Below are 25,320 nucleotides of genomic sequence, written 5' to 3'. Positions count from 1 at the left end.
TCAGAAAATGGCAGTACAGGACCAGGGACGCTTTCGCGACAGAAGGACGCTTTCGCGTCCTCTACGAAAAGGGACAAGACGCTTTCGCGAGCAAAGCACGCTTTCGCATCCAAAATGTCGTAACTCAGGATGAGGACGCTTTCTGCACGCTAATGGGACGCTTTCGCGTCCTCAACAAAAGGTAGGACGCTTTCGCGCCAAATGGACGCTTTCGCGTCCTCCACAAAAATTTCTGGGCAGCTACAAGGTGTGGACGCTTTCTGGACGCTAATGCGACGCTTTCGCGTCCTGCTTCAGATTTCAAAAAAATTGCGATTTCGACATAGTTTCACCCCAAAAATCCTAGCTTTGATCCCTTAATCACCCAAATTGGTTTACAAACATGTTTACAGGTTTAGTATACAACATAGGGAGCAAAACAACATACAATTATGTAATTCAACAACATAATTCATCATCTAACATAACTTCTCAAACCCTAAAAACCAAGAACAACAAATTCATCAATTTTCAAATTATATATCAAGATTATTGAAAGGAATCCCACCCTTACCTTATCTCAACAAATTCTACAGCAAAAACGGTTGAATTCTCTCTTCCTAGCTCTTCTCCTAGCTTTTTCTTGGTTCTTCTCCTCTTTCTCTCCAAAACCAGTTGTTTCTCAATTGTACGTGAAAAATGTTTCTGTTCTCACGTTTCTTTCTTTTACTCCCAAAAATATAACTCTTTTCTTTTCTCACCCAACTCCCTTAATTTCACATAATTACTAATTAACTCCCATTAACCAAAATATTAATATTTTACTCCTATTTTTATTTCTCCTAATATTTCCACAAATAATAATGCCATATTCATTTAAATAATATACAACTCCCTAAATCATATAATAAAATAGCATCACACCATATATCACATAAAATCACCCAAAACACATATTTCACATAAAATCATCTATTTAACAAATAAAATCATATAAAAAATACTCACACATCTACTAAAATATTAGAATAAAAATGGGGCGTTACACACACGATAGAGGAATATATAGGCAGAAAAAATGCCACGGCAAAACCGAGGGGTTTACCCCTGTCATGTCAGATTTGTGCAGCTTTTGTGCAGTTGACTAGACAACTAACTGCCAAATGCAGAGATTCTTTGCTGCTTTAAGCTATGCGAGCGGCAGGCCGTGTTATAAGCCCTGGTTTTTTGCTCTGTACACCTCCTGCAACTGCTGTTCCTGTCAGCCAATTTGAATCCATTTTCCCGCTCAAATTAAGCCAGGGCGTGTGGTTATTTGTGAGGGGTTAACCCCTGTCAAAATGTATGTGGTCCCAGATTCTCCAATGTCCATTTCCCAGGGATTTTCCTTGGCTTAGGTCGTGGGATATTTCCCAGGGGTTTCATGACCCTTTCAAAATCCCTGGCAAAATGTAATGTTTCTTGTAGTGACATACAATAATACACATTAACCAATGTTTTCAACAATAATAACAGTTAATTGATTTTTTTTTTCTCTTTTTACTTATTTCCATTTGTATGTGTGTCTAAACAACAATTAAACTCCAAATGTCTAGCTTACTTAAATTTGTAAAACAACAATGATTTGCTATATCAAATATGTGTGCTAAACCAATTATATTTGTGGTTGTGACCACACGATAATTTCTTGTATTAAAGTCAGTGAGAAATGGGGAAAAATGTAAACAAAAAAATAAAAAACAAGTTTAAGAAAGAGAAAAATGCACGTAATATATTTTCTGGTGTGTGGTGTGTGGGGAGAATGGAGACAGATAGAAGAAGAACGCTTTTGGTGCTTTTCTGTGCCACCTGTCTCATTCCAAATTGTTGGAATGTTTTTTTTTTCCTATTGAAACAACGTTAGCTAGTTGGTTTTTTGTTTCATTCTTACTCTCACACTCTTCTCCGTTGTTATCAAAAACGCGACTTAAGTCCCAAAATCTTGGTTTTTGCGACTTTGTGTAGCTTCAACGACTCAAATCCATAGCAAAGTCCCAAAAACAGGCAAAATCCTATCAAAATCGTACAAAATCGTGAAATCCGTTTGTCGCGTCATTTTTCGGAGGTCAAGGCTATTTGATTAGTGTTTGACTCACTAATTTATTTCACGATTGAACATTTAATTTTTTCAAAAGAAAGTGGAAAAAGGTTCAAATACCACATTTTTAAAGATTAAGGGTACGAGGGTTGGTTACATAAAGGGAAGGTATTAGCACCCTTTATGTTTGTAGCACTCTACAAGAACCTCTTGAATTTATCTAACTTTTTGTGCTTAAACTTGCTTGCTTTTAAAAGAAGGAATTAAAGTGGAGATTAAATAAAAGAAAAAAAAAAGTTTTTTATTTACATTTTTTATTGATTTGGAAGGACGAGTGTCCTTTTCCTACGTACACGTGAGGGATCAAAACCACGTAGTTCATGGTAGAAATTGACGTTTGATTGGTTTTGTGTTTTTTTATTAGTTTTGAAAAAAGTTTTAAAATAAAAAAGTCAAGTGGCAAATAAGAATTGGTTTGTATTTTTTATATTGAAAGAGAATAGACTTGAAGTAGAATTAAAATTGATTTGAAATTAGATTAAGAAAGAAAATAAAAAAAAAGAACGATCACTTGATTGATAATCAAGGTTTATTATGAAAATATTTTTGCGACTTTTGTTATTTGAATGTTTTTGTTATTTTGAGTGTATTTTGTTATTTTGAATGATAAATAAAACCTAAAACTAAAGCATGAGAATTTTGTAGTGAGGTTGGATCACCACAAAATCTCTTAACCTGATCTAACTTTTTGCATTTTTTGTATAACAGAAGAGCAAAATAAAAAAAAATACCTTGAAACCGAAAGGGACAGAAAGGAGTAGAAAAAGAAGAAAGTCAACACAAGTCGAAGGAGGGAGAAGAGAGGAAAAGCACAGGAAGCATCAACTGTAAAATTTGGGGTCCAGAATACATTGTGTGAGCTCTCTATTTATAGAGAAAATTCACAACTAATAAGTAAGAAACTTTGGGAACAAGTAATTCATCTAGTACAAAAAATCCCAATTGTGTACCAAAATATATCATATTGAGTACAAAAATATATTATTCAGAATATAAATATGATATTCATTACATAAATATATATTATTGAGTATCAAAATATATTTCAGATCAAGCAAGCACTAAAATTTATTAGATTGCCTACCAAAATATTTCAGATTGTGTTCCAAAATATTCTAGATTGCGTTCTAAAATAATTTAGCAAAACTTGGGGACCAAGAAAGCACTATTTAATAATGACCAAATTAATTATTTAATTTATCATTTTCAAATAATATTTTTCTAGTGCTTACTTCATTCACACAATTATGTACCCCCATTAATTAAAGATACACTCCCACTATATAATTTTAGGTCAAAAATTGGGGTATGACATCGTTCAAAATCGCAGGATTTTGATGGATTTTGAAGGATTTTGTTCATTTTTTTTTTATAAGGATCAATTTTAAATCCGGTTCGTAAATTGACTCAATTTAAATCCATTGCCGGTTCTATAAATACCCTAAAGGCCAAACATTTTCATTCTTTCACTTCCCCCACACTTCCTCAATAGTTACACGGGATTGTTCACTTTTCATCTAGTTCAAAATGAACTAAATCTAACTAGATTGCCTCCTTCCTTCAATCCATCATCCTTTCCTTCAATCAACATATATTTAGCATTATTTTTGTTTTGGTAGAATCCTCGATTTTGATTGCGATTTTACGAGTCCCGACTTTACTATCCTATATCGATTCTACAAAAGTCCTTGAGTAAAATCCTTCGATTTTGATTGCGATTTTAAGAGTCCCGATTTTGCTACTCCCCTTCGACTTGAAGTAAAGTCCCGATTTTGATAACCTTGCTCGTCACTACCCTTCTTCTCCTCATTCTCTTCTCAATCACCACACAAAGCTAAAGGAAATTTAGGGGTTTTCAGGTAACAATTTCATCACTTTTCAGATTTCATCATTTATAACTGGATTTGTTTAGAGTGATTTTCAATGAGTGATGTTATCTGAATATCTAAAATTTGACACTGTATAAAAATACATTTATAACAATCGATGTGACTTGGAGACAAAGAAAAAACGAATTCAAAAACGAAATTGTATCTATACCATATACTCCCTCCATTTCAAAATGAGTGTCGTTTTAGGTGTTTACACACATATTAAGAAATGCAATGATTAAGGGAAAGAGAATGATTATTTTACCAAATTATCCTTATTAACTATTGGTTAGTTTTAAAAGTAATACTTTGGAAGTAGTGTACAGAGTATTAATTGGAGGGTACAATTGAAAAGAAAAAGTTATTATTGCATTGGAAACTGAAAGCGACACTCATTTTGAAACAAATTTTTTTGGCTAAAGCGACACTCATTTTGAAACGGAGGGAGTATGTAATATGGTGTCGGACACCAATTGCTTTTTGATGCTCGGGATTAGTGTTCATGTTTGTTTTTCTATGTATTATAAATTAAACTCTTTTCGAAGCTCGAGGTTAGTGTTGGCATTGTTTTTGGGAGTTCTATCAATGATAGTATACTGTTATGTAGTTCCTTTTGAATAGGTAAAATTATATTCTAATCGTCAGAATCCATTGGATTTGTTTGCTGGTTTATTTGGAATCATGGACTGTTATTATAACTAGATTGATGTAGGCTCACATACTTTATCTGTTTAATTATATGAAATAATTACTTACTTTTACATATGAAATGAGATTTACCATTAACAATATGGCTTCTGGTTACTCTTCATACAACAATGGAAAAGCTCAAATATTTTACTCTCGCTGCTGCTTCGTTTGCTTCAGCTGCAATATCTCGACGCATTGTATTCCGCTTACAAAACGCTGAAACTATTCCTTACATCAATAGAACGCGTTACATTGATCCAACAAAAGCTTCCATCGAGAGGATTGCTGGTCAGACAATGGTTGAAGAGTGGAAACAAGAGTTTCAAGGGAAGATATTGGCTTCAACACATTCACATGTTGTTAGGGTTACAAGGATTGCCGAAAATATTATTGGTGCAATGCATACAGAGATCAATAAAATGAGGTCTATTTCTGAGGATATTTCTCAATATGGCTTTTTGCGTCGTGTTTGGTTGCGTATGACCCGAAAGCTACCGCCTTCTTTGTCTCATTTGGATGGATTGAATTGGGAGATTTTCATCGTGACCGGTGTTGATGTTACTGATTTTCCTGGTTTAGTTTTCCCGGGAGGGAAGATTATTGCATCTGCTGCTTTCATTGAGCTTCATTCAAGTGATGTAGAGTTAGCAACTATGCTTGCACACGAGGTAATTGACAATCTTCCTTTGTATAACTCTTTGTTGCAGTTGCGGTTGCATTGTGAATCTTGACTCTTTTTTTGTTGTTGAAAAATAATATTGGTTTTCTCGTTCATTAGATTGCGCATATTATGGCTCGGCATGGTTGTGAAGGGTGTACAAAGGTCAAGTTGATTTCTATGATACACTGTGTGCTTAATCTATTTGTCCCCGTTGATTTTTGCGAAACAGTGAGCAATTGGATTGATCATCGGTAAGATTAATTCATTATCTCTCTTTTCTAATCCATTGATTTACCGTTTAGTTCTTTATTTGTTCATTATTAATGTCATGCCTTCTTTGGTTTATTTTGAGTTGCACCTTACTAGGAATATTTATTCACAATTTGCAGGTTTGAATTTGAAGCGGATTACATTGGGCTTCTACTAATGGCAGCAGCTGGTTATGATCCCCGGCAAGCTCCTAAATACTATGAGAAGTTGGCAATGTTTGACGCGCCTGTAAAATTTCCTATGCTTGCAAGGTTTTTAGTAAGCCATCCATCAGGTAGAGAAAGAGCCAAAACAGTTGCTCGACCTGAGATAATGCAGGAAGCTCTTATTTTGTATAAAGATGCAAGAGGCAGGCTTGGGGTTGAATGATTTCATTCTTCAGGAAAACACATTTGTCAGCTATACAAACTACAAAGTGCATGCAGTTGAAATTTTTAGGAAAGGTTTTTATTTTCAAATTTATTTTAATTTCACCTATATTTGCAATTAACTTATATGTTTGTTTCAGTCTCTGAGGAACTTGGCCTATGAAAAAAACCATTGCACTTCTATGTTTGTTTTCTTTATTGCATTGTACCAATACATTGTGTGATCCATTGGTTCTTTGTAAAAAAAAAAAATTGATTTTAGTTAAAAATGAGTTGAATGTGAAGTGATTTATGATTGAATACATTCACCTAAAAATTAATTGTACAATAAATTTGAATATACAGAATCATACTTATTAGAGTCAAAATCTATAAATGATAGTTAAGTTAGAATTAATCATAAATACAACCAAGTTGCTTGGGCTCCAGTGGCAAGGAGCTCCTTCCAAGGACATATTCGGGGAATACCGGGTTCGATTCTCAGGGGGAACAATGATTGACCAGTAAACATGCCTCTACGCACGAGCTGGATTAGTCGTCCACCTTTGGTGGGTCGGAAACCGGTGCAAAAGCAAAAAAAAAGGAATTAATCATAAATACAAAATCAATTCCAATCAATATCATCCAAACATGTCAACATTAATTTTATGTATGTGGTTGACTCTCTACCATGAAGTTAAATACAACTTAGATTACAAGAAGGCTAAACTAATGACATTTATTAATACAACTAATTAGAATGTTGTTAAAAAAAGTTCTACTAGTCTTAACTCAACCGACAAAAATATCAAAACTATTAAGACGGATGTCGTGACCAATGGTTCAAACCCCAACCTCTCTACTTGTACTTGTGAGTTTCAATGTTTTTTTTTCTATTAAAAAAATGTTGTTATACTTTTGTGATTAGTCGTCTCGTAAAACTAATTTGATCTAGAGGAGTCACTATAAGAAATTTGCCATAGGAAAATGATTTATGGTACGACAACATTTGTCGCACAATTTGCACGATTCCTTGTTTCTTCTTCAATTTCTCTCTTTCTTAAAGTTCAATTCCAGACATCTTTCTCTTTCTTATTCTCCATTAATTTAAATGATAATAGTCCTTATCACTTTAATATTAAGTTTTGGTTTTTGGTTACTGCACTTGCCTTTTGATAGCAGAAAAATAAAATGACTATGATGTTTTGTGTGATACACACACCGTACATGCCAAGTCTCCTGGCTGTTATTGTTGCAGGAGCACCACTGCAAACTATATGGAGAATCGGTGGAAGCGGTTGGTGGAGAATATTTTATAGTAAATCCATAACAAAGACAACACAATTCATATTGTGAAAAAAATAAAAAAGATAGTTAAATATTTATTTTACCTATGTCAAAAATCAATATTTTAATTTACTTTTGTTAAATAATTGAAAAACAGCATGATGTATGAGTATATACACGGGCTAAAGCTATTCGTGCAAACGGTGCGACAAAGTTGTCGTACCATATAGCATAATTCTTTGCCATATAGCAACGGTCACCTTTAGTGACCGTAAAGAAATGTGTTGGTATAGATAGCATATTGGGACCGAAATTGCAAGCCTGCCATTGGTATAGGGTCTTGGGTAAAACGCGCCCCAATATATTTCAATACCTCCAAAACTTTAAACAATCCGTGCTCAATTTTTCACTCTCTTCTAATTTTTTTCACCTTTTTCTTTCTCTCAAACCACAAAAACTCCAGAACCGTTCCTCACCCAAAATCTTCTCAGATTCCAGATTGAAATCTTCTCAGATTCCAGATTGATTCCTTGAACTCCTTCCCTGAACTCAATCGCTCAACCCCTTCCCGTAACCCTTCAATCCAAATCGATTTGGGGTTTCTTCTCACAAATCTTCAATCGATTCCAGATTCAGATCTATTCTAGATTTCTTCTCATAACCCTTTAATCTCTCATACTTGAACCGGTTCTTGATTTCAGAATAGATTCATTCCAAATCTATTGCTACTTCCATCGGTTCCTTCTTCCTACAGTGTTGTATGAGACTGTATGTTGGATAGCAGAGAACCAACAAAATAGTAAGTTCAGTATTCCAGAGATGAGGTGAGAACGTTGCATTGAATGAGTTGTCACACAAGACAAGACATAATCAGGAATCAAGTCATTAGAGCGAAAATTGGGGTAGCTCCCACTGTAGGAAAATGGTAGAGTCCTGACTTATGCGGTTTAAGTACGAATGACGAACATTCATATATAGAAGCACTGACTAGGAAGGTAGACCGGATACAGGGTAGTCAAATTCATTGTTGTGTTCTTTATGTGATTTTGTGTTCTTTATAAGTCTCGTTTTTCAAGGTTTTTGCTGTCTGGGATACTTCTTGTTGCTTATTTGGTCATAACAAGGAGATTAAAACTTATTGGTATTGCAGATATAGAAGAAAGAGAGATCAATTAGTGGAACGTTCTTCTGCTGCAAGAATACCTACAATGTGGGGGCCATTCACATCATACTGTTATAAGTCTCTGTTAGACGGGATTGAGCATATTGCAAAGGTTAAGGTGAGAATTTCTTGTGTATATAATACAGTTTCCGTGCAACTACCTATATTTTGCAACACTTAGTGATGGGTTTTTGACAAGGTTTTGACTATTTGTAATTTGACATGGTGACATTGGAGATGGAGAAGATGTTCTTGTGAGGCTACACTCATAATGTCTAACTGGAGACATATTTGGATCTGCCAGATGTGATTGTGGAAATCAGCTTGCACTTGCAATGGAACAGATTGAGGCTGCCGGTAGGGGAGTACTTGTATATCTACGCGAACATGAAGGAAGGGGTATTGGATTGGGCCACAAGCTCCGTGCTTATAACCTACAGGATGATGGACGCGATACCGTAGAAGCCAATGAGGAGTTGGGATTGCCTGTTGACTCTAAGGAATATAGCATAGGCGCACAGGTAATATATTAGAATTGCTCAATGGTTCCATAAAGGATTTTTTTTACAATAACATTTTGAGAGGTTCTATGTTTGTTTTGACGCAGCAAGATACTATTAAAGTTAATATGTAGATCTTTCATTACTTTTGATGCATGTTTATTAAAGAGATATTTTGGCCGAATGACTAAATTCACATTGTTCAATTAAATGGACTAAATTGTTATTTTGCAAATTTTAGAGCCTGAGACCGACCCTTACAGTTTCAATGACTGAAATGCTCATTTACTCGTAATATTTATGCTCATCATAGAATTTTAACTGTTTAAATACATGGTGATCACTGTTGTTATGGAAAGTTATCACAGGCATGGCTTACAACTTGAAATGCTATTACTTTTTCAGATAATGAGGGATCTAGGCGTTAAATCTATGAAGTTGATGACAAACAATCCAACAAAATATGTTGGCCTCAAAGGCTATGGTTTGACTGTTTCTGGTAGGATCCCATTGTTAACTCTTATCACCTCCGAGAACAAGAGATACTTGGAGACCAAACGTGTGAAAATGGGCCACGTCTATGGCATGGAACTTAACAACGGCAATGGTAAAACCAATATTGTTGAAGAATCAAATGTTGTTGCTGGCTTTTGACCAAGTCTTCTTTTTACCTATTACCTACATATATCATACACAACAAAAGAGGAAGTAGAAATCAACACTACAGATGAATCAAAAAAGTGACAGTAAATTAATTCTATTTTTGTATTGATTTGTGTAATTTATTTGCCTGGTTTTCTTCAAGCAGGCACTACTAAATTACACTTCATTCAGAAACTTATAGTGCCAATCATTATAGATAAGGCCATTACCAATACATTTTTCAGGTTTTCTTGTCTTTCTTTGGTGTCTGTTACAGCGGTTCATTGTATTACCTTGCTTGTTGGAATATAATCTACCAAGTTTCTTCATTATTTTTGCTACAATAACTCATGTCAGTGGTCTGTATAATACATGATAGAAAGATTCACATTGTTCTGTAGCTCTACTATGTATGAATGATTGTACCTTTCCTAGTCTTTTTTGGTTAAAAAATCTTGCAAATCATCAAATAGCTCTTCCATTATGTTTAGCATTATTCCTAAACATAAAAGGTTTGATGCATCTATTACTGATGAAAGTTAAAAGAGCTATGTGTGTGTGTGTTTTTTTTATATTTCAAGTTCAAAAGGTACTGTAAAAACCCCAAAATCTCTATTCTTTTGTTACAAAAAACTTATACTATTCTTTTGTTACAAAAAACTTATACTTTTAAACCCCTGCTAATTTGAAGAGATTCTTGAAGAAATTTCAGGTGAGAATATGAGATTCTTGACCGCACGTGCTTCTGGAACTGGTGAGCTTAAATTGTTTCAAATTTATGCATATATTTTTTTTATATTTGTATGACTTTTTGATGGTTTTATTTATCTGGAATTTTGCATGTTTTTTGATTGATTGCATATGCTGAATAATTATTGGGGGCGTTTGAATCACATTAATTTATACATTTGGTTTTGTATGTTTGCTTGTTGCTGAAGTTAGGAAATTATGTTAATTGTCATAATAGTGACTGATATGTTGTTTTGTTTCCAGAGTTATTTAAAGTTATGAAAGTCATAAGGGAAAAATGTCTCTTCATTAGTTATATAAAGTTATACATACTACTAGGAGAAGAAATTGTATGGAAAATAACAAGTTGATGTTTTTCGTGTTTTGTATCATGATAGGAATTAAGTTTTAGGAATTTATTTAGATTACACAAATCCTTAAGAGTATAACTAATTTATTAGTGATTATTACACTATTTGACTTCACTGTGATTATTACGCTATTTGCTTGGGTATTAGTGACACTAATTTATTACTTTTTTTATTAGTAAAAGTGTATCTTCACCCTGTAATGCATTTTTTTTATGTTGTAGATAATTACTTTATCTCATAGTGATTATCTCTGAACTTCATTCGTTGGATAATGTTTGAAAACTTTGAGTTGTGCTTTTAGCACTATTAGGTTTCTGAGGTGATTTAACTTTGAAGTTTCTTTTGATCTGAAGTTAGAGACCAGCACCTTCTTTTTCCTTCAAGCACATACGTTGCCATGATCAAATTTTTAATGAAGTGCTTTGAGTCAGAGTTGGAGAAAAATAAGTCCTTAGAAGGATCGACTAAACTTGTGTCATTAGTCAAGACATTCTGTGGTTCCTGGAACACTATGTCATTTGAAGGCTCTGTTCAGTTGCATGTCACTTCTTCCAAAGCATTACTTATAATTGGTTCACATATGCCAGAGGTCAGATGTTATAGTTTCTTTATTGCTTTCTTTTTGTGTTGTGTGTTTGGTTTTGATTCCTGTTGGGGTGTTGTGTTTGTGTTTAGGGGCTGCATTTTGCTCCTTAGCAATTGATATGTCTGAAATTGAAATTATTATTGCAGGTTTGCTACTAGGCTGATAGGCATTAAGAGAATGCTAAATTTCAAAAGAATAAGAATGGAAAGCACATTGAATCGAGCGTGGTATAAGAGAATTCCATTATACAGCTAATGAAGGTCTTGTCAATCTTATGTTGCAGTTTCGTGTCAATGCTTCTTCATGTTATTTGGCAGATCTTCTATGATCCATCACCATCACCGTCCAAAGAGAAGTTTTCACCTGAATATCATCTCCAAAGAGGTATTTAAAATACAAATTGGTTTATGAATGATGTTGTTAACTGAGTCATTAGCAGGAAGGGAAATATGTGTTGAAGAAAACTTGTTTAATTCTTCTTTTTTGATTACATGACTGCAGTTTGAAAGTTCCTTGAAAAATAAAACTACTAAGTTTCAAGCACTACATGTGAATTTTTACTAAGAGAAAGCCACTTCCTCTTCAGACCTTGCAAGGTACTTCCTGTACCATTATCATCCGAGGTACTAATTAGCATTTTTTTTTGTGGGGAGTTGAACTTTTAATACACTGAAGTTGTTGGTAGTATGATATTTTGCCAACCACTGAAATATGTATTTGTGATTGCTATGAAATTAGGTGCTAAGGATACAATAGACCAAGTTATTTTTCCTAATTCTCTTTTTAGCTTTTTAATAATTGTTATTTGGAGATTTTGATTTTTGTCATTCTGATTGTGATTTTTATGCTGAGTTAATATTGATATTAAAATATGACCGAGATGATAGTGGGAAAAATGTTAAACCTACTTTTACATGTCATAGGTGTTTTTTTGTTACTGAGATTTCTTTTAGGATTGAGTGTATTTTTCTCCTTGTTGTGTTTTGTTATCGTAGGATGTAGGCTTTGTGTTGTGTGTTTTTTGTTGGATTCTAATAATTCTCTCTCTCCCATGTTGCAGACGAGTGAATTTGTTAAGGTGAGAGGCAGTGACAAGTTTGAAGTTTACTTCCTTGCAGCATCCGCTGAAGTGTGTGCCGGCTTCAAATATGATTCAACGACTGTGTTGATAACATTCTCCGTTCCAGTTCCTTAAGAGGATATGCTTAAATCGTTAATAGAAATCCGAGCTTAAGTCATAAATAGGTTGTATTAAGTTAATTCTATAAGGATAAGAGTTTGGTACCATGTAGCTTTGTTAGTTTGTAAGATTTTAGTTTCACATGTTTGTAAGACTTGTTAATTTGACAATATAATTGAAATTTTCTTTTATTTTGCTTTAAATATTGTGTGGTGCATATAATAAAACAGAGTAAAACTTTTGTTATTAAAAAATATTTGGTTTAGACAAAAATATTTATTTGTAAAAAAAAAAAAGACTTATAGCAACGGGCAGTCTGGTCATATACCAACGGATATACAGGTTGGCTAAAGCAATTAAACAGGTGTAAAATGCCATTGCTATAACTCTGAAATTTTTAGCAACAAGCTAGTTATCCGTTGGTATAAGCTATTGGGACGGCACTTCTGCCGTTGGTATAAGCATAGTATCCTAGACGGCAGCAAGTGGGCGTTGGTATAAGTTTTATGACCTATACCAACGGTTTTTTGGACTTTTACCAACGGTTTCTGCCGTTGCTAAATGGAAAATTTCTTGTAGTGAGTTGTGAAAAATAAACCCTATCAACAAGCATTTGACCCACAAAAAATCATTTTACACGCTGCTCTTTTATTGTGCTAAAGTTTGAAAATTATGAACACTGATTTTTTTTTATTTTATGAAATTTTGATTTTGATTAAAACTAAAAATATAAATGTTTGTTACTTTCAAGTGATAACAAACCAAACTAACCATGATTATCTATTTCAATGACACCAATAATATAAGAAAATATATAATCTAAATTCTTTTTTTTAATGACACCAACAACAATCTTTATGATAGAAATGTTGATTTGGAATTCTGTGGTTTGGTCTATCTGGTCTGTTCGCAATGAGATGGTGTTCTCTGGAAGGATAATAGATGTAAAGAAATTGGTAGTATACCTCTAGGTACTGGTTTTTTGAAGGCACTCTAGTCATCCTTTTTCGGATTAGGAATGGGTGGTGGGATAGTAGGCTTGAGCGAGGTCCTAGATTTTTTATAAATTCTACGTCAATGCTCTTGAGATAGTAGGCTTGGTCCATCTTCCCTAAAAGTTAGTTTTTTTTTTTATGGTGGGTTTCTAGGCGGTGTTTTTGCGAGTGTGAGGTACCCTTACCTTTTTCTTCAGTTACTGGGGGTTATTTTTATTTTATGTGGTGGTTTCCTTTTCTTTTCTCTTCTCTTCTCTGGGTGTTTGTGGGGTGTTCTTATTTCTTTTTGTTGGTGATGACTGAAAATTTTACAGTTTATTAAATTGCACTTATCTCTCACATTCTATGACAAATTAAGTGATTGCATGGCATGTAGTGTTTAATTAGTGACTATTTTGAAATTTATGGTTTCTAATTAGTTTTCAATCCTTTTGAACTAGTAATGCTCTTTATGGATGGTTTATGGAACATGTTAAGGATTTGCTCTGGAGATACAAGAAGATACAATGTGGAAAAGGAGCCTGGCAATGTATGAAGATACAACACTAGGAAAGATGTCTGAAGATGTATCACTCTGTATCATCCAGAATGGTCCTACAATTGTTCGAACTCATGAGGCCAATGTTTATCATTGCTTAAGGGCTAAGTTCAATGAGATGGATCCAACCATTACAGTATGAGGAATAAAGGAATATGATATGTACTCACACTATAAGATAAGTACACCTCGTTTAGGAAATGACTAAAGGGTACAACTTGTAGTGGTTGGTCTTATACTATAAAAGGACAACAATAAGACAGTACCAATGGTCCAAAATTTGCTAGTTAAATGAATGGTCGATTTCTAGTTAGGGTTAGTAGCCACTAGAGTTCTCACTCGATCTCATCTTCATAGATGAGCATGCATGCTAGTTCTTAGTGAATTAGAGTTTGGATCAGTTTAGTCATGCTTAAAGCTCACCTCTTTCCTTATTGGAGTGTAATCTATTCATAACTCTTCTTTATCTATTAATTTAACTTATTCATTTTTTCATTTATGTCTTCTTCCATCTTCTTTTTTGTGGTTAAACTCTTCATAAGCTAAACCCATTTTAGTGGATTAGGCGTGATGAGGTTTTGATTATATTTGCTTATGATTTCAAGAGATATAGCTTCAGGCTTCTTTTAAACAAACTATGTTAACAATACTCTTTGAATGTAAAACTTGATCACTTTTATTTTTAGTGCCGAATTCCTTGAGACTAAAAAGAGATAAGAATGGAAATGTTTTCTTAATGTGAGTTAAATCACTAAGTACCAAAAGGAGATAAGAAGAAGAAAGTTTGTTTGAACTGAACCAGATCTTGGAAAAGCATAAGATGCGCAAAGATCTATCTAGGACTGTTGTCATAGGCCACAAATCAACCTCTCCCTGGATGGAAGGATAATGATGTCCTAACCTAGTAATGTTGCATGTTAAGTACTATGATTGAACCCTGAAAGGTGCGTCTTCACATGCTTAACATGATGGATAAGACAAAAGACCCCCCAAGGCCAACAGATTTCCAAGAAGCCATAGAAAATTATCTCTCTATATCATACAAAATATCTACCTATAAATACCCTTCATTGCTTTCATATACTTCATTTCAAAACTTATCTTCTTCCATTCTCATCTTTACTATTTTGGGGCGGCCAAGATGTCATGGTTTCACTATTGGTTTTTCATACAAAAGGTCAACATAGATCTTCATGTCATCTTGTAGGGTTAGTATGAATGGTCAAAGGGGGTTGTTTATATATATCTTGTATTCCATATCGTTTTGAATTATGGATTGTTCATATCAGTTTCAACCTTCTCCTCTTCCCCAATCTTTTGTTCCCAAATTTTTCAGAGGGTGTGTGAGATGGATGACGAACCTTCCCCCACCATTTTCTTGAACTACAAATTTAGCTTCAGTTTCTAAACATTTTGTATTATATAACATTATGTTAATGCAAATGTATTCTGGTCAATTAACAAATTGTGTTGAATTATTAAATTTTGTTGTCAATTTTAAATTATGCCATTTTAAATTATGCCATTTTAATAAATTAAGTCGAACTGATCAAAACGGTAAATGCAGTTTGAATTTTATAATTTGAAAAAATATCAAATATGCTTCAGATTATAAAACTCTATTAAGGGTAAAATGGTCAGCTGAACAAATATGGGTTTCAGAACAATGTCTCTAAGTTTTTGATGATTACAATGTATATAAGAGCAATTGGGTACTTGAAGTTTGTTCAAGTGTTCAGTTCTATAAAATTAAAATATGATTCTGAAGTCAACAATCTGACCCTGAAACACACTGCTTTAAACAAAGAAGAGAGACTCTGATGCTCAAGACAAGCTCTGATGACAAAGTTGTGATATGAAGATGGTCAACAACAAGTCAAAGTTCTAATCAAATATGCATCAAGTTATGTAGCCAAGCTCTGACATGAATACAAAGCTTTGAAGGATCAAGTCAATGGTCAACGCTCTAAAGATCATCTGATCAGTTTTGTCTTTTTCCAAAGGAACGTCACAATCCATGATATCTCCACGATCAGTAGTACATTTTTTCCTTGGTGAATTAAAAGAAGACATGTTGCAAAAACGGAAAGACTTTTACGAAAGACAAAGTGGATGCAACAGATCAATCTCAAATAAGCAAAGGATTTTTGAAGTATTGTTCAACAAAATTATCCTTAAGAGGCAATGATTTGAAATCTGAAGAAAACTTCTCAAGGGAACTTTATGCACAGACACTCTTTTATAAACAATGACCTCTATTCAAATCTCCTATAAAAAGACATTAAGTGTTTGAAGAAAGAAATAGAACTCCAAGTTTTCAACTATGCCAAAACTCTGATCAATTTTCTAGCATGAAAAAACTTAGAATTTTTTTTTATTTTACAAACTCTCATTTTAGAATTTCTTAAGTGTTTAGAAAAGCTCTTTAGTTACAAATTGTTTGTATTGTGCTTAATTAAGTTTACAATTATTTGAGTTTGAAGTGTAAACAAGAACAACAAATTTTTGTAAACTCTTAATCATGTTGCATTATAGGAAATCCTCAAAGAGACGTAGGAAATCTTAGACTGTGTGTCTAAGTGCTTTGTAATCAAGTTTGATTATAGTGGGAAAATCTCTCAGGTGGGAAGGGACTAAACGTAATTCCGAATTGTGCGGTGAACCATGATAAAGTGTTGATTTTTCTCTTCCTCTGCTGCTTTCTTTTCCTGCCTTTAATATGTTTTAACTTAGAAAAGATTTTCAGAAAAAGACAACATAACCCTTCTTGTGTTTTTCTCACCTTCAAGGTCAAATCAGATGGAGCACAAAAAAGTCAGGGTGAGAAAAGAAATTCTCAAACTACACAGGCTTAGACTCAACTCAACCAAGGCTTGAAAATTATTAGTGCCCACCATTAATTAGCTTGCCTGATCCAATCTGTTGGCCCAAATATTTTAAAAATATATAAATTCAAGGCTTATTTATGTAATTTGTCCTGCAAATAAGTGTCATTTGAGTTTCTCTCGGAACTTACTAATCATTTCAATAAACCACTATAAATTTTAATATTTTAGTTTTGGTCCTAATCCTATTTAATTAGTGATGGCAGATGTGATTAGTGATGTGGCACAAACTAACTGAAAAAGACACGTTGACTCGGCAAATTCCACCTAAAATGACAATTTTGCCCTAAATTAATTAATTTGTATCGTCAATTCTGTTTAGGGTGTGTTTGGTAAAAAGAAGCTATAAGCTAGCTGATAGCTGATAAGCTAGCTTATAGCTGATGACTGGTAGCTGGTAGCTTATAGCTGAAAAGTTAGCTTATTAAAATAAAAAGTGTTTGGTAATATTAGTTGTTGAAGAGCTGATAAATATAAATTGACGTAAAAGGGCATGTTTGTGTATTTTTATTTTTTTATAAATCGTATATACAATTTTAATTACTTGATGTAATTCTTTTTAAATGTTTAAATTTATTTCAAAATATTTTCATCTTCATAATAATAAATGTGCTTTATGAATTTAATTGACTTTTTTTATTCGATAAATTTTCATTTTTGGACGAGTTTTAATTAACTATACTTGCTTCAATTTTTATTTATCATTTATTTTATTTAAAACTAAATATTATATGAATTAGAGGGAAGGTCATAAAAAAAAGAGAACAACATAATATAGAAAACTATATGTATATAAACTGTGAGTTGGTTGCTGTAAGCAATACGTGGGGAACGTGGGTGGTTTGTTTTTATATAAAAATAATAAAATTAAATTAACAAGGTTAAAATTGGAAGAAATTATAAGAAGCTACAAGCTATAAGCTAAAAAGCTACTTGAAATTGCTTCTCAAAAAAAGCTATAAGCTCACGAGAAAAGCTTGTTACCAAACACTTCACATTTTGATCCAACAAGCTTATAAGCTAATTCAACAAGCTATAAGCTAGCTTCTTGTTGTTACCAAACACAGCCTTAGGGTACATTAGGTAGATAAGATAAGAGAAGCAACGATAAACTATCACATCTCAATCTGGTGTTTGATGAATACATATTTCATACAATAGTCCAAATACAATATTTGCATACTTGCTTTTATCTACTCATCATATCTAAATTCCAAATAACTTTAGTATATTTGAAATACTTTGGAATCAGAAACATTACAAGCAAAGCAACACTTAGAATTCTCATAAAAAAAAAGTGGCAACACTTAGAATGTGTTTGGTTGAGTGGTGGACAATATCACTAGAATTTAGATTTCTCTCACCACTTGAATTTAGATTTCTCTCACCATAAATTCTAGAAGCTCAAATATGTAGCTTTTGATCCACCATTACTTCTCTGATAGAATTTGTGATCTTCTTATGAAAGGCCAACATCTGCTAGTACTCATTTCATGCCTGCATTGCATCCAAAAATTTATCATGATTATTGTTATTAACCGACAATCACAAGCATATGAAAATACACACCAAACTGAAATTTTTTAAAATTTACTTCATCCAAACACACACACTTAGGATTTTGATGAAAAAAAATGAGAAAAAATGGATAAACACCAAATCAACTAAAATGATAAAAAGGGAATCCAAATAAAAGAAAACGGTGTGTACAATGATGTAACAAACAAATCAATTAAGTTGCAACAAACATAGTTAATTTTTTTTAAAAACATAATATCATTGTTGATGAGCTTAATGTTACAAGCCAAATCAATTAAGTTTATTAAATTATGAATTTGTTAGAGATCATACCAACAAGACAATCTCCACACACATAAATTTTCAAGTACACTTTTTTCATTTATGGGTTAAAATTCACATGAATTCTACTAAATCATATGAATCTCATATAAATTTGATGGAACCTATGTAAATTTTGATGAATACTAGAAAAAAGTGTGTTGAAAAATATCATTCAAAAGGTGTTTAGTGGCCTTATTTCACTATTGTATACTAACATAACATGTAAGGACAAATGAATTTATTTTAATCTTTTTTACTCAAAATGAATTAATTGATAAAGCATAATCAAATTAACACAAATTTAGTTATTTTTCATGGTTTGTCATTACTCAAAATGAATTAATTGATAAAGCATAATCCAATTAACACAAATTTAGTTATTTTTCATGGTTTGTCAGATACTTCTATTTTTGTTCTTAGATTAATTAGCAACCATTTTTTTTTTTTTTTGAAAGATTTTAGCAACCATTTTGTACCTAATCAGAAAAGTGTCACAGACAAAACAGAACCTAATAAACAAACAAACAAAACTGTAGCTCCTTTTTCTTTATCGACCAACATGAAGTGCACGCCTTGAAAATTTGACTTGATTTATATAAGAGGAGTGATATTTGTACAATCAATTGTTGTACAACTTGTGTGACAACCCCTTTTTCTCTCTTCTTATTGGATAAAAAGAATAGAGAGAGAATGAAGAAGAGAGGGAATAAAAACACATGTGAGTATGAGAGAGAGGGTTGTCACAACAGTTGTCAAAAATTGGTTGTACAAATATCATTTCTCTTTATATAAAGTTCTAAAAAGAAACGCCACAATATACTCCTATTACTTTATCAATTTGGTGGTGTCTTTCCTTTTAAGGCTAGCTTTAACCTCTGTCACATGTTTAGTTGTTTGCATCCACTTATCAATCAGCATTGGCCTACTACAATGTTAAAGCAATGCCAATTAGTCCCATTAAAAATAATGTGTTTATTAGCTGGAAATCATTTCCATAAATTATCTTTTTGAGAGTTTATGAAAATAATTTAAAAATAACTTATAAACGTGTCATAAACTGTTTACAAGTTCACTCAAAGAGTCTCACAAGAGTTTATGATTTATGTCAGTAGTTAAGTACGAAAAACCAATCCAAACTGATCCAAAATGTAAAAATCTTGATGATGCAACCAGGATTAGTCACAAAGTCGCGTCCGAGTGAAATTCAGAGAATATTAAGAAGAGTATGTGATTAAATTTTATTGGGATATGAAATCAGTTCATATCATTGATAATCAAAGACCAAACTCAGCGAAACATGACTAGCTGGGGTCTCTTTCGCTAGAATACGAGTCAATGTATTCTCTTGTCGTCTAACGAAACTAATATCATAGTTTGAAAGAAAGAAGAAAAAAAAGTTGCTCCTTATATGCTTCTTAATTACCATGCCAAAATCTAAAACATACAATAGAGTATGCTATTAGCTAATTGATTTTGTATATCCATTCAAACATTTATATATAAACTCAATAAAAAATTAAAAAAAAAAATTACTTATAATTATATGGTAATTAAGAAACATACCTGCTATTACTCCTGCTGCTACAACTACTGGTTCTGCTACTACCATATCTTTTGATGCTACCACTCATGCTAGATACACCACTATGATCACTTTGATCACCTCCACATTCTGAACCACTACTCCCCAGTTTCTTCTTCCACCAATCCTTACTAACAGGTCCATCAGAAACAGAAGCTCTTGGTGAAACCTTTGAATTACTACTACTTTTATTACTAACCAATAACTCTTTCTTCTTATCATGTTTCTTAGATGATCCCAAAGAAATTGGAAAAATCATTTTCAAATAAAGCCCTCCACTGTCAATATTCTTCTTATCCACATTTCTACTAGCCCTAATTCCTTCTCTTTTTCGTGTGTTTTTGTTGCTCAAACTCCTCTCTTTTACCTTGTTATTTTCTTCAACATGATGTTCCTCAACAAGATCTTTCAAAGTAAGTTCATAGCTTGATTCTGGCATGTTCTTCACCATTTCCATTAACTCTCTTTGACCTCTTTCAATGGCTTGTGTCTTTGATTCAGGTGAAAGACTTCTATAGTTGTTGCTTTTACTCTTTGTTGTCCATAAAGGTGGTGAACACATACCAGATTCATCTTCAACATGTTGATCATGATGATGAAAATTGTTGTAGTTTTTGTTATTGTTGATGTGAGTTTTTTGTTGTATTCTATCATCAGAAACTGGAAAAGAAATTGTGGGTTGGTAATGGTATCTTCGTGGATCAAGCATTTTTGTTATATTATATTTTATAACATATGCTTTTTTTTTCAAGAAGAGAAATTAATATGAGTAAGATTTTTGTGTTAGGTTTTGAAAGATTTTGAAAGAGGGTGAAGGGTTAATATTATTTATTCTAATATATAGTATAGTATCTTCACAACCACTACAACACATTGAAAGGTGACAATGAAGCTTTTTTAATTTCTTGGTGACTAAGTTTTTTAAAAGAAAGAATTAGAATGAGTGATTGGTGAGAGTGAGAGAGCGTTCAAAAAAGTCTATGGATTCTAGAGAGAATGCCACATGGGTCCAATTCCTTCCTCAATTTTCGATTTTTTGTCTTTCATAATTTTTCAATTGAATACGTGTTACTTTGTCTTTTCTTTCTTTTAATATTTTTGTTATCCAATTACAAGGAGATAACGCGGTAACCAATGACCGTTTCTCGAGGTTGTCTTGGTAATTTTGGTGATTAAAATATGTTCATTCTCCTTAAACAACAAAAGGAGTAATAGTGTTACTTGGGTTAATTACATTCATTCATAGTAACATAGAAAACAAATCACATCACATATAATCAATGCCGACATAGTTTGCAAAATGTTAACTATAATAATTTAGACATATCAGTATCACTTAATTTCCACATCACAATATCATTTGAATTATTATTTTTTTGAACAAATATCATTTGAATTATTATTCACTTAAAAACCCTTATTATTATTTTTGTGGTGACCGGGGTTTGAACCCCAGACCTCGCATATATTATGCATTGTCCTTACCAACTGAGCAAAGCTCACAGATAGGGATGGAAATAGGCCAGGCCGGCATACAGAGGCCTACAGCCTAGCCTACGACAGACCAGACCAGACTTTTTTCTTAAATAAAGAAGGTCTAGGCTTTTTTCAAGCCTATTTAGCTTAAAAGGTCATGCCACATGCCTTCCAAAAAGCCTCTTAAGCCTATTAGGCCGAACTATTTAAGTAATATGAATAATATTATTTATTATTATATTATATTTTGTACTTTGAATTAAAATATAAATTTGTAAACTTTTTCAATCATTTAACTTTTATTAGTATAAATTAATTTTTTGCATATATAAATGTATTATTATAAACTAGAATAGAAATATAATACAATATATAGTTGAATTCCTTAAAACTTCGTGTTGATTATCAAAAGAGGGTTTAATATAATTGAACTATTAGTTCGCTAGTCCATTTTAAACTTAGATTACATTACTTATTTAAAGATATTCATAAGATATAAGCTTTTAAACAGGCTAGTAGGTCGTATCAGACTTTCAGAAGGCCAAACTCAGGCCTAAAAAGTTGGCTTATGACAGGCCGCAGGCCAGACTTAGTCTTTAAAAAAATATGTCTTGCAAAGCCTAACTCGGCCTAGCCTATTCTCATCCCTACTCACGGGGACCACTAAAAGCCCTTATATTCTATAGAAAAAAATATCTAATCCTTTTTCATCATCTGAACTTTCAGAAGAGAGGATTTACATTTAAATTCTAGAAGAATGTTAAAGGCTTTTTCTAATGGTTTATTTCATCATTGTACACACCGTTTTCTTTTATTTGGATTCCCTTTTTATCATTTTAGTTGATTTGGAGTTTATCCATTTTTTCTCATTTTTTTTCATCAAAATCCTAAGTGTGTGTGTTTGGATGAAGTAAATTTTAAAAAATTTAAAATTCTAGACAATTCAAATGATTCAATTAAATTTCATTCATTTTTAAATATTATTGTTTGAATGTAGTAAAAAAAACTTCATTGTCATCATTTTTGGGAACTTTTATAAATTTTAATTTTTTGAGCCAAATATAAAAATTGAAATTAGGGGTCAATTTGCAAATTCAAAAATTTTGAAGGTCTATTTATAATTTTCAAAGAATTGAGGGGTCAATTTGTAATTTCCAAAAAAAAGGTCCATTTGCAATTTGTAGAAATTTATTGGGTTCAATTTGAAAATTTTGGAAAATTTAAAGACCATAATGTAAAATTTGAAAAATTATAAGAATGAAGAAATATGAAATTCTTAACTTTTAGGTGTCATTTGAAATTTTCTAAATTAACTTGAACAAAATACTTCATAAATTCGATCGTTTTGAAAATTCTTCAAATTATCGTTCAAACAACTAAATTCATCTAAATGTATTTTAATTCCTTCAAAACATTACATTACCTAAAAACATTCCTCATCCAAACACACTCTTAAGATTTTTTTAAAATTGTCAATTTCATTCATCCATTCAAATGAAGTTCCTTTTATTAATTCCTTCAAAACATTACATTACCTAAAAACATTCCTCATCCAAACACACTCTTAAGATTTCTTTTAAATTGTCAATTTCATTCATCCATTCAAATGAAGTTCCTTTTATAGAAGTTGAGAGGTATTCGTTTAAAATATAATCGTTGAGACAACATACATATACATAAGGTGATTGTATAAATATAATTGTTCGAGATAATACAATTTGCAGGAAACCTTGCAACATATACTGTCTCATTCATTATTTTGGTGGACGAATTTGACTTCTTCAAAACTATACAGCTTCATTATATGTGTAGTTGAAAAATTTGAATGAGAGCTCTATAAATGGTGGCACATTCAGATGCCTATATGGCGTCTAATCCTGAAGGATGGATTGATGTATTGCTGGTATTGGATGAATGGTTGGAATAAAAGCTATCATTTTAGTCCCTCGGATGTAGCTAATAATGTTGAGTTGATACGAACCGATACATGAGTAAAATGGCATGCCTTGGTGTCTCCCACAACCAAACGTTTAGAAGTTTTGGATAGTTTAAATCATGAATTGAGAGTTTATGAGAGTAGTTTTAATTATTGAAATTTTTACTTTCTTTCTACGTCATCAAATATTGAGTATAAAATGTAGTAATTTTTAAGATGTAGACTTGCAGTTCAAGCTAGTGATCGATTTGGAACAATGGAAAGAGCTTGAGAGCAAGGAAATTTAAAACCCTAACTACAAGTATATATTCAGAATGATTTCAGGATAAATGGCAAAGTCCATTACTATATTTTTGGTGTATAAATATTCAATTAATATCACATATTATAAAAATGTGTGCATTTATATCATGTATTTAGTATAAAACTATGGTAATGGACATTGCCATTTATTGTAGGAAATGGAGAGAATCTCAACTTAAATTAGCCGTGATTATCTAAATCTTGCTGTCAATTCAACCATATACTAACACAACATAAAATTTGTCTATTGAAAAAAATCGCACTAATTAAGAGTATACTAGTAGATAATGTCATTTTTTTTTATGTAATAATAATAATAAAATAATGGTTTGTCAAAAAAAAAAATAATGGTTTGTCTAACATGTGCAACATTGCACATGTTAATTAAAACAACTGATAGTAGTAACTCTCTTTTGAAAAATAGCAATTATTTATTCAAAAGTTTTATATTTAATATTAAATGTACAAATTTCAATATAAAATTTATATTTTAAACTTCTTAACATGTGCAAATTTGCACATGATAGAAAAATTCAAAAAATAATAGCATTCTCCAAAATTTCTTTCATGAAAATTGTTTCATAGAAGTAAAATATGCTATTAGAAAATTAAATATTAAATATTATGTATGACTTAATATGACAAGATTAAATCATCAAAACTTGACTTTTCTTTTGCATATATCCAAAATAGTCTGAGGGACCACACGTGATATTAACTAGCTTAATTTCTCTTGTGTTTTTTTCTCATAATCATAAACATACTGTGATTAGCCAACTCCTAGGATGATAAGGACCTAAAGAGGTTAAGATCTATGGATCTATCAAGTGTGTTAACGAAAAATTCAACTTCTAAATGGAGATTGATGTCTACGGTTTTCGAAGATAAAACTGAAAGAAAAAGAAAAAAAAATAGAAATGTGGAAGAATCAAATTGAGAAATTAAAAGAAACAAACAAATAAGGTAGGAATGAGTGGGAAAATTAGCACATTCGCATGAGTAGGGCCGGCCTAAGGGCCAATTGACTAAAGCAAGGGTTTTAAGACTAAAAAAAATGTCTTTTTTACATTGAAAAAAAGGCCTCACATCAAATATATGTCCAAGGGAAAGAAAATTGCTCTTCTCCCAACAAAAATTGCTCCCTTATGAAGAAACTTTTCAAAATACCCCTGCATGACTTAACTCACGTAGGTGTATAACCAGCGTGACTTAAGTCACGTTCGGTACATTGGCTGATTTTAACGTGAGTTAGCACAATAAAAATAGCGTAAAGATGGGCACGTCTTTTTGCTAGTAAATATAAAGATGATTAAAGAGCATAAAAGATGCCACAAATAAAGAGCATATAAAA

The 25,320-nt window shown here is 32.2% G+C and overlaps 2 protein-coding genes, 1 long non-coding RNA gene and 1 pseudogene across 3 annotated transcripts; 3 read left to right on the top strand and 1 right to left on the bottom strand.

Moving 5' to 3' along the window:
* Window positions 1-4,804: 4,804 nt before the first annotated feature.
* Window positions 4,805-6,157, top strand: LOC146953150 (mitochondrial metalloendopeptidase OMA1-like). The gene is made up of 3 exons (XM_085745077.1): window positions 4,805-5,345; window positions 5,456-5,589; window positions 5,728-6,157. Exons 1-3 carry the CDS (start codon window positions 4,806-4,808, stop codon window positions 5,975-5,977), a joined length of 924 nt encoding a protein of 307 aa, XP_085601203.1. The 5' UTR covers window position 4,805; the 3' UTR covers window positions 5,978-6,157.
* Window positions 6,158-7,182: 1,025 nt separating this feature from the next.
* Window positions 7,183-9,946, top strand: LOC146953149 (bifunctional riboflavin biosynthesis protein RIBA 1, chloroplastic-like; annotated as a pseudogene).
* A 284-nt stretch (window positions 9,947-10,230) lies between these two features.
* Window positions 10,231-12,615, top strand: LOC146953148 (uncharacterized). The gene is made up of 4 exons (XR_015008082.1): window positions 10,231-11,235; window positions 11,379-11,616; window positions 11,734-11,828; window positions 12,293-12,615. It is a non-coding gene; the product is annotated as an uncharacterized LOC146953148 (long non-coding RNA).
* A 5,308-nt stretch (window positions 12,616-17,923) lies between these two features.
* LOC146953147 (uncharacterized) lies at window positions 17,924-21,066 on the bottom strand. The gene is made up of 2 exons (XM_085708037.1): window positions 20,236-21,066; window positions 17,924-18,327 (listed from the first exon to the last, which is right to left on the bottom strand). The coding sequence occupies exons 1-2, from the start codon at window positions 20,961-20,963 to the stop codon at window positions 18,261-18,263; spliced, it is 795 nt and encodes a 264-aa protein (XP_085564163.1). The 5' UTR covers window positions 20,964-21,066; the 3' UTR covers window positions 17,924-18,260.
* Between the last annotated feature and the right edge of the window lie 4,254 nt (window positions 21,067-25,320).

This window comes from Medicago sativa, chromosome 1, assembly GCF_051527215.1.
Source record: "Medicago sativa cultivar Bolivia chromosome 1, Bolivia_mono, whole genome shotgun sequence".
Classification (NCBI taxonomy): Eukaryota; Viridiplantae; Streptophyta; class Magnoliopsida; order Fabales; family Fabaceae; genus Medicago; species Medicago sativa.
The sequence above is the reverse complement of the archived record's forward strand: the minus strand, read 5'-3'. Positions and strand labels throughout refer to the sequence as shown.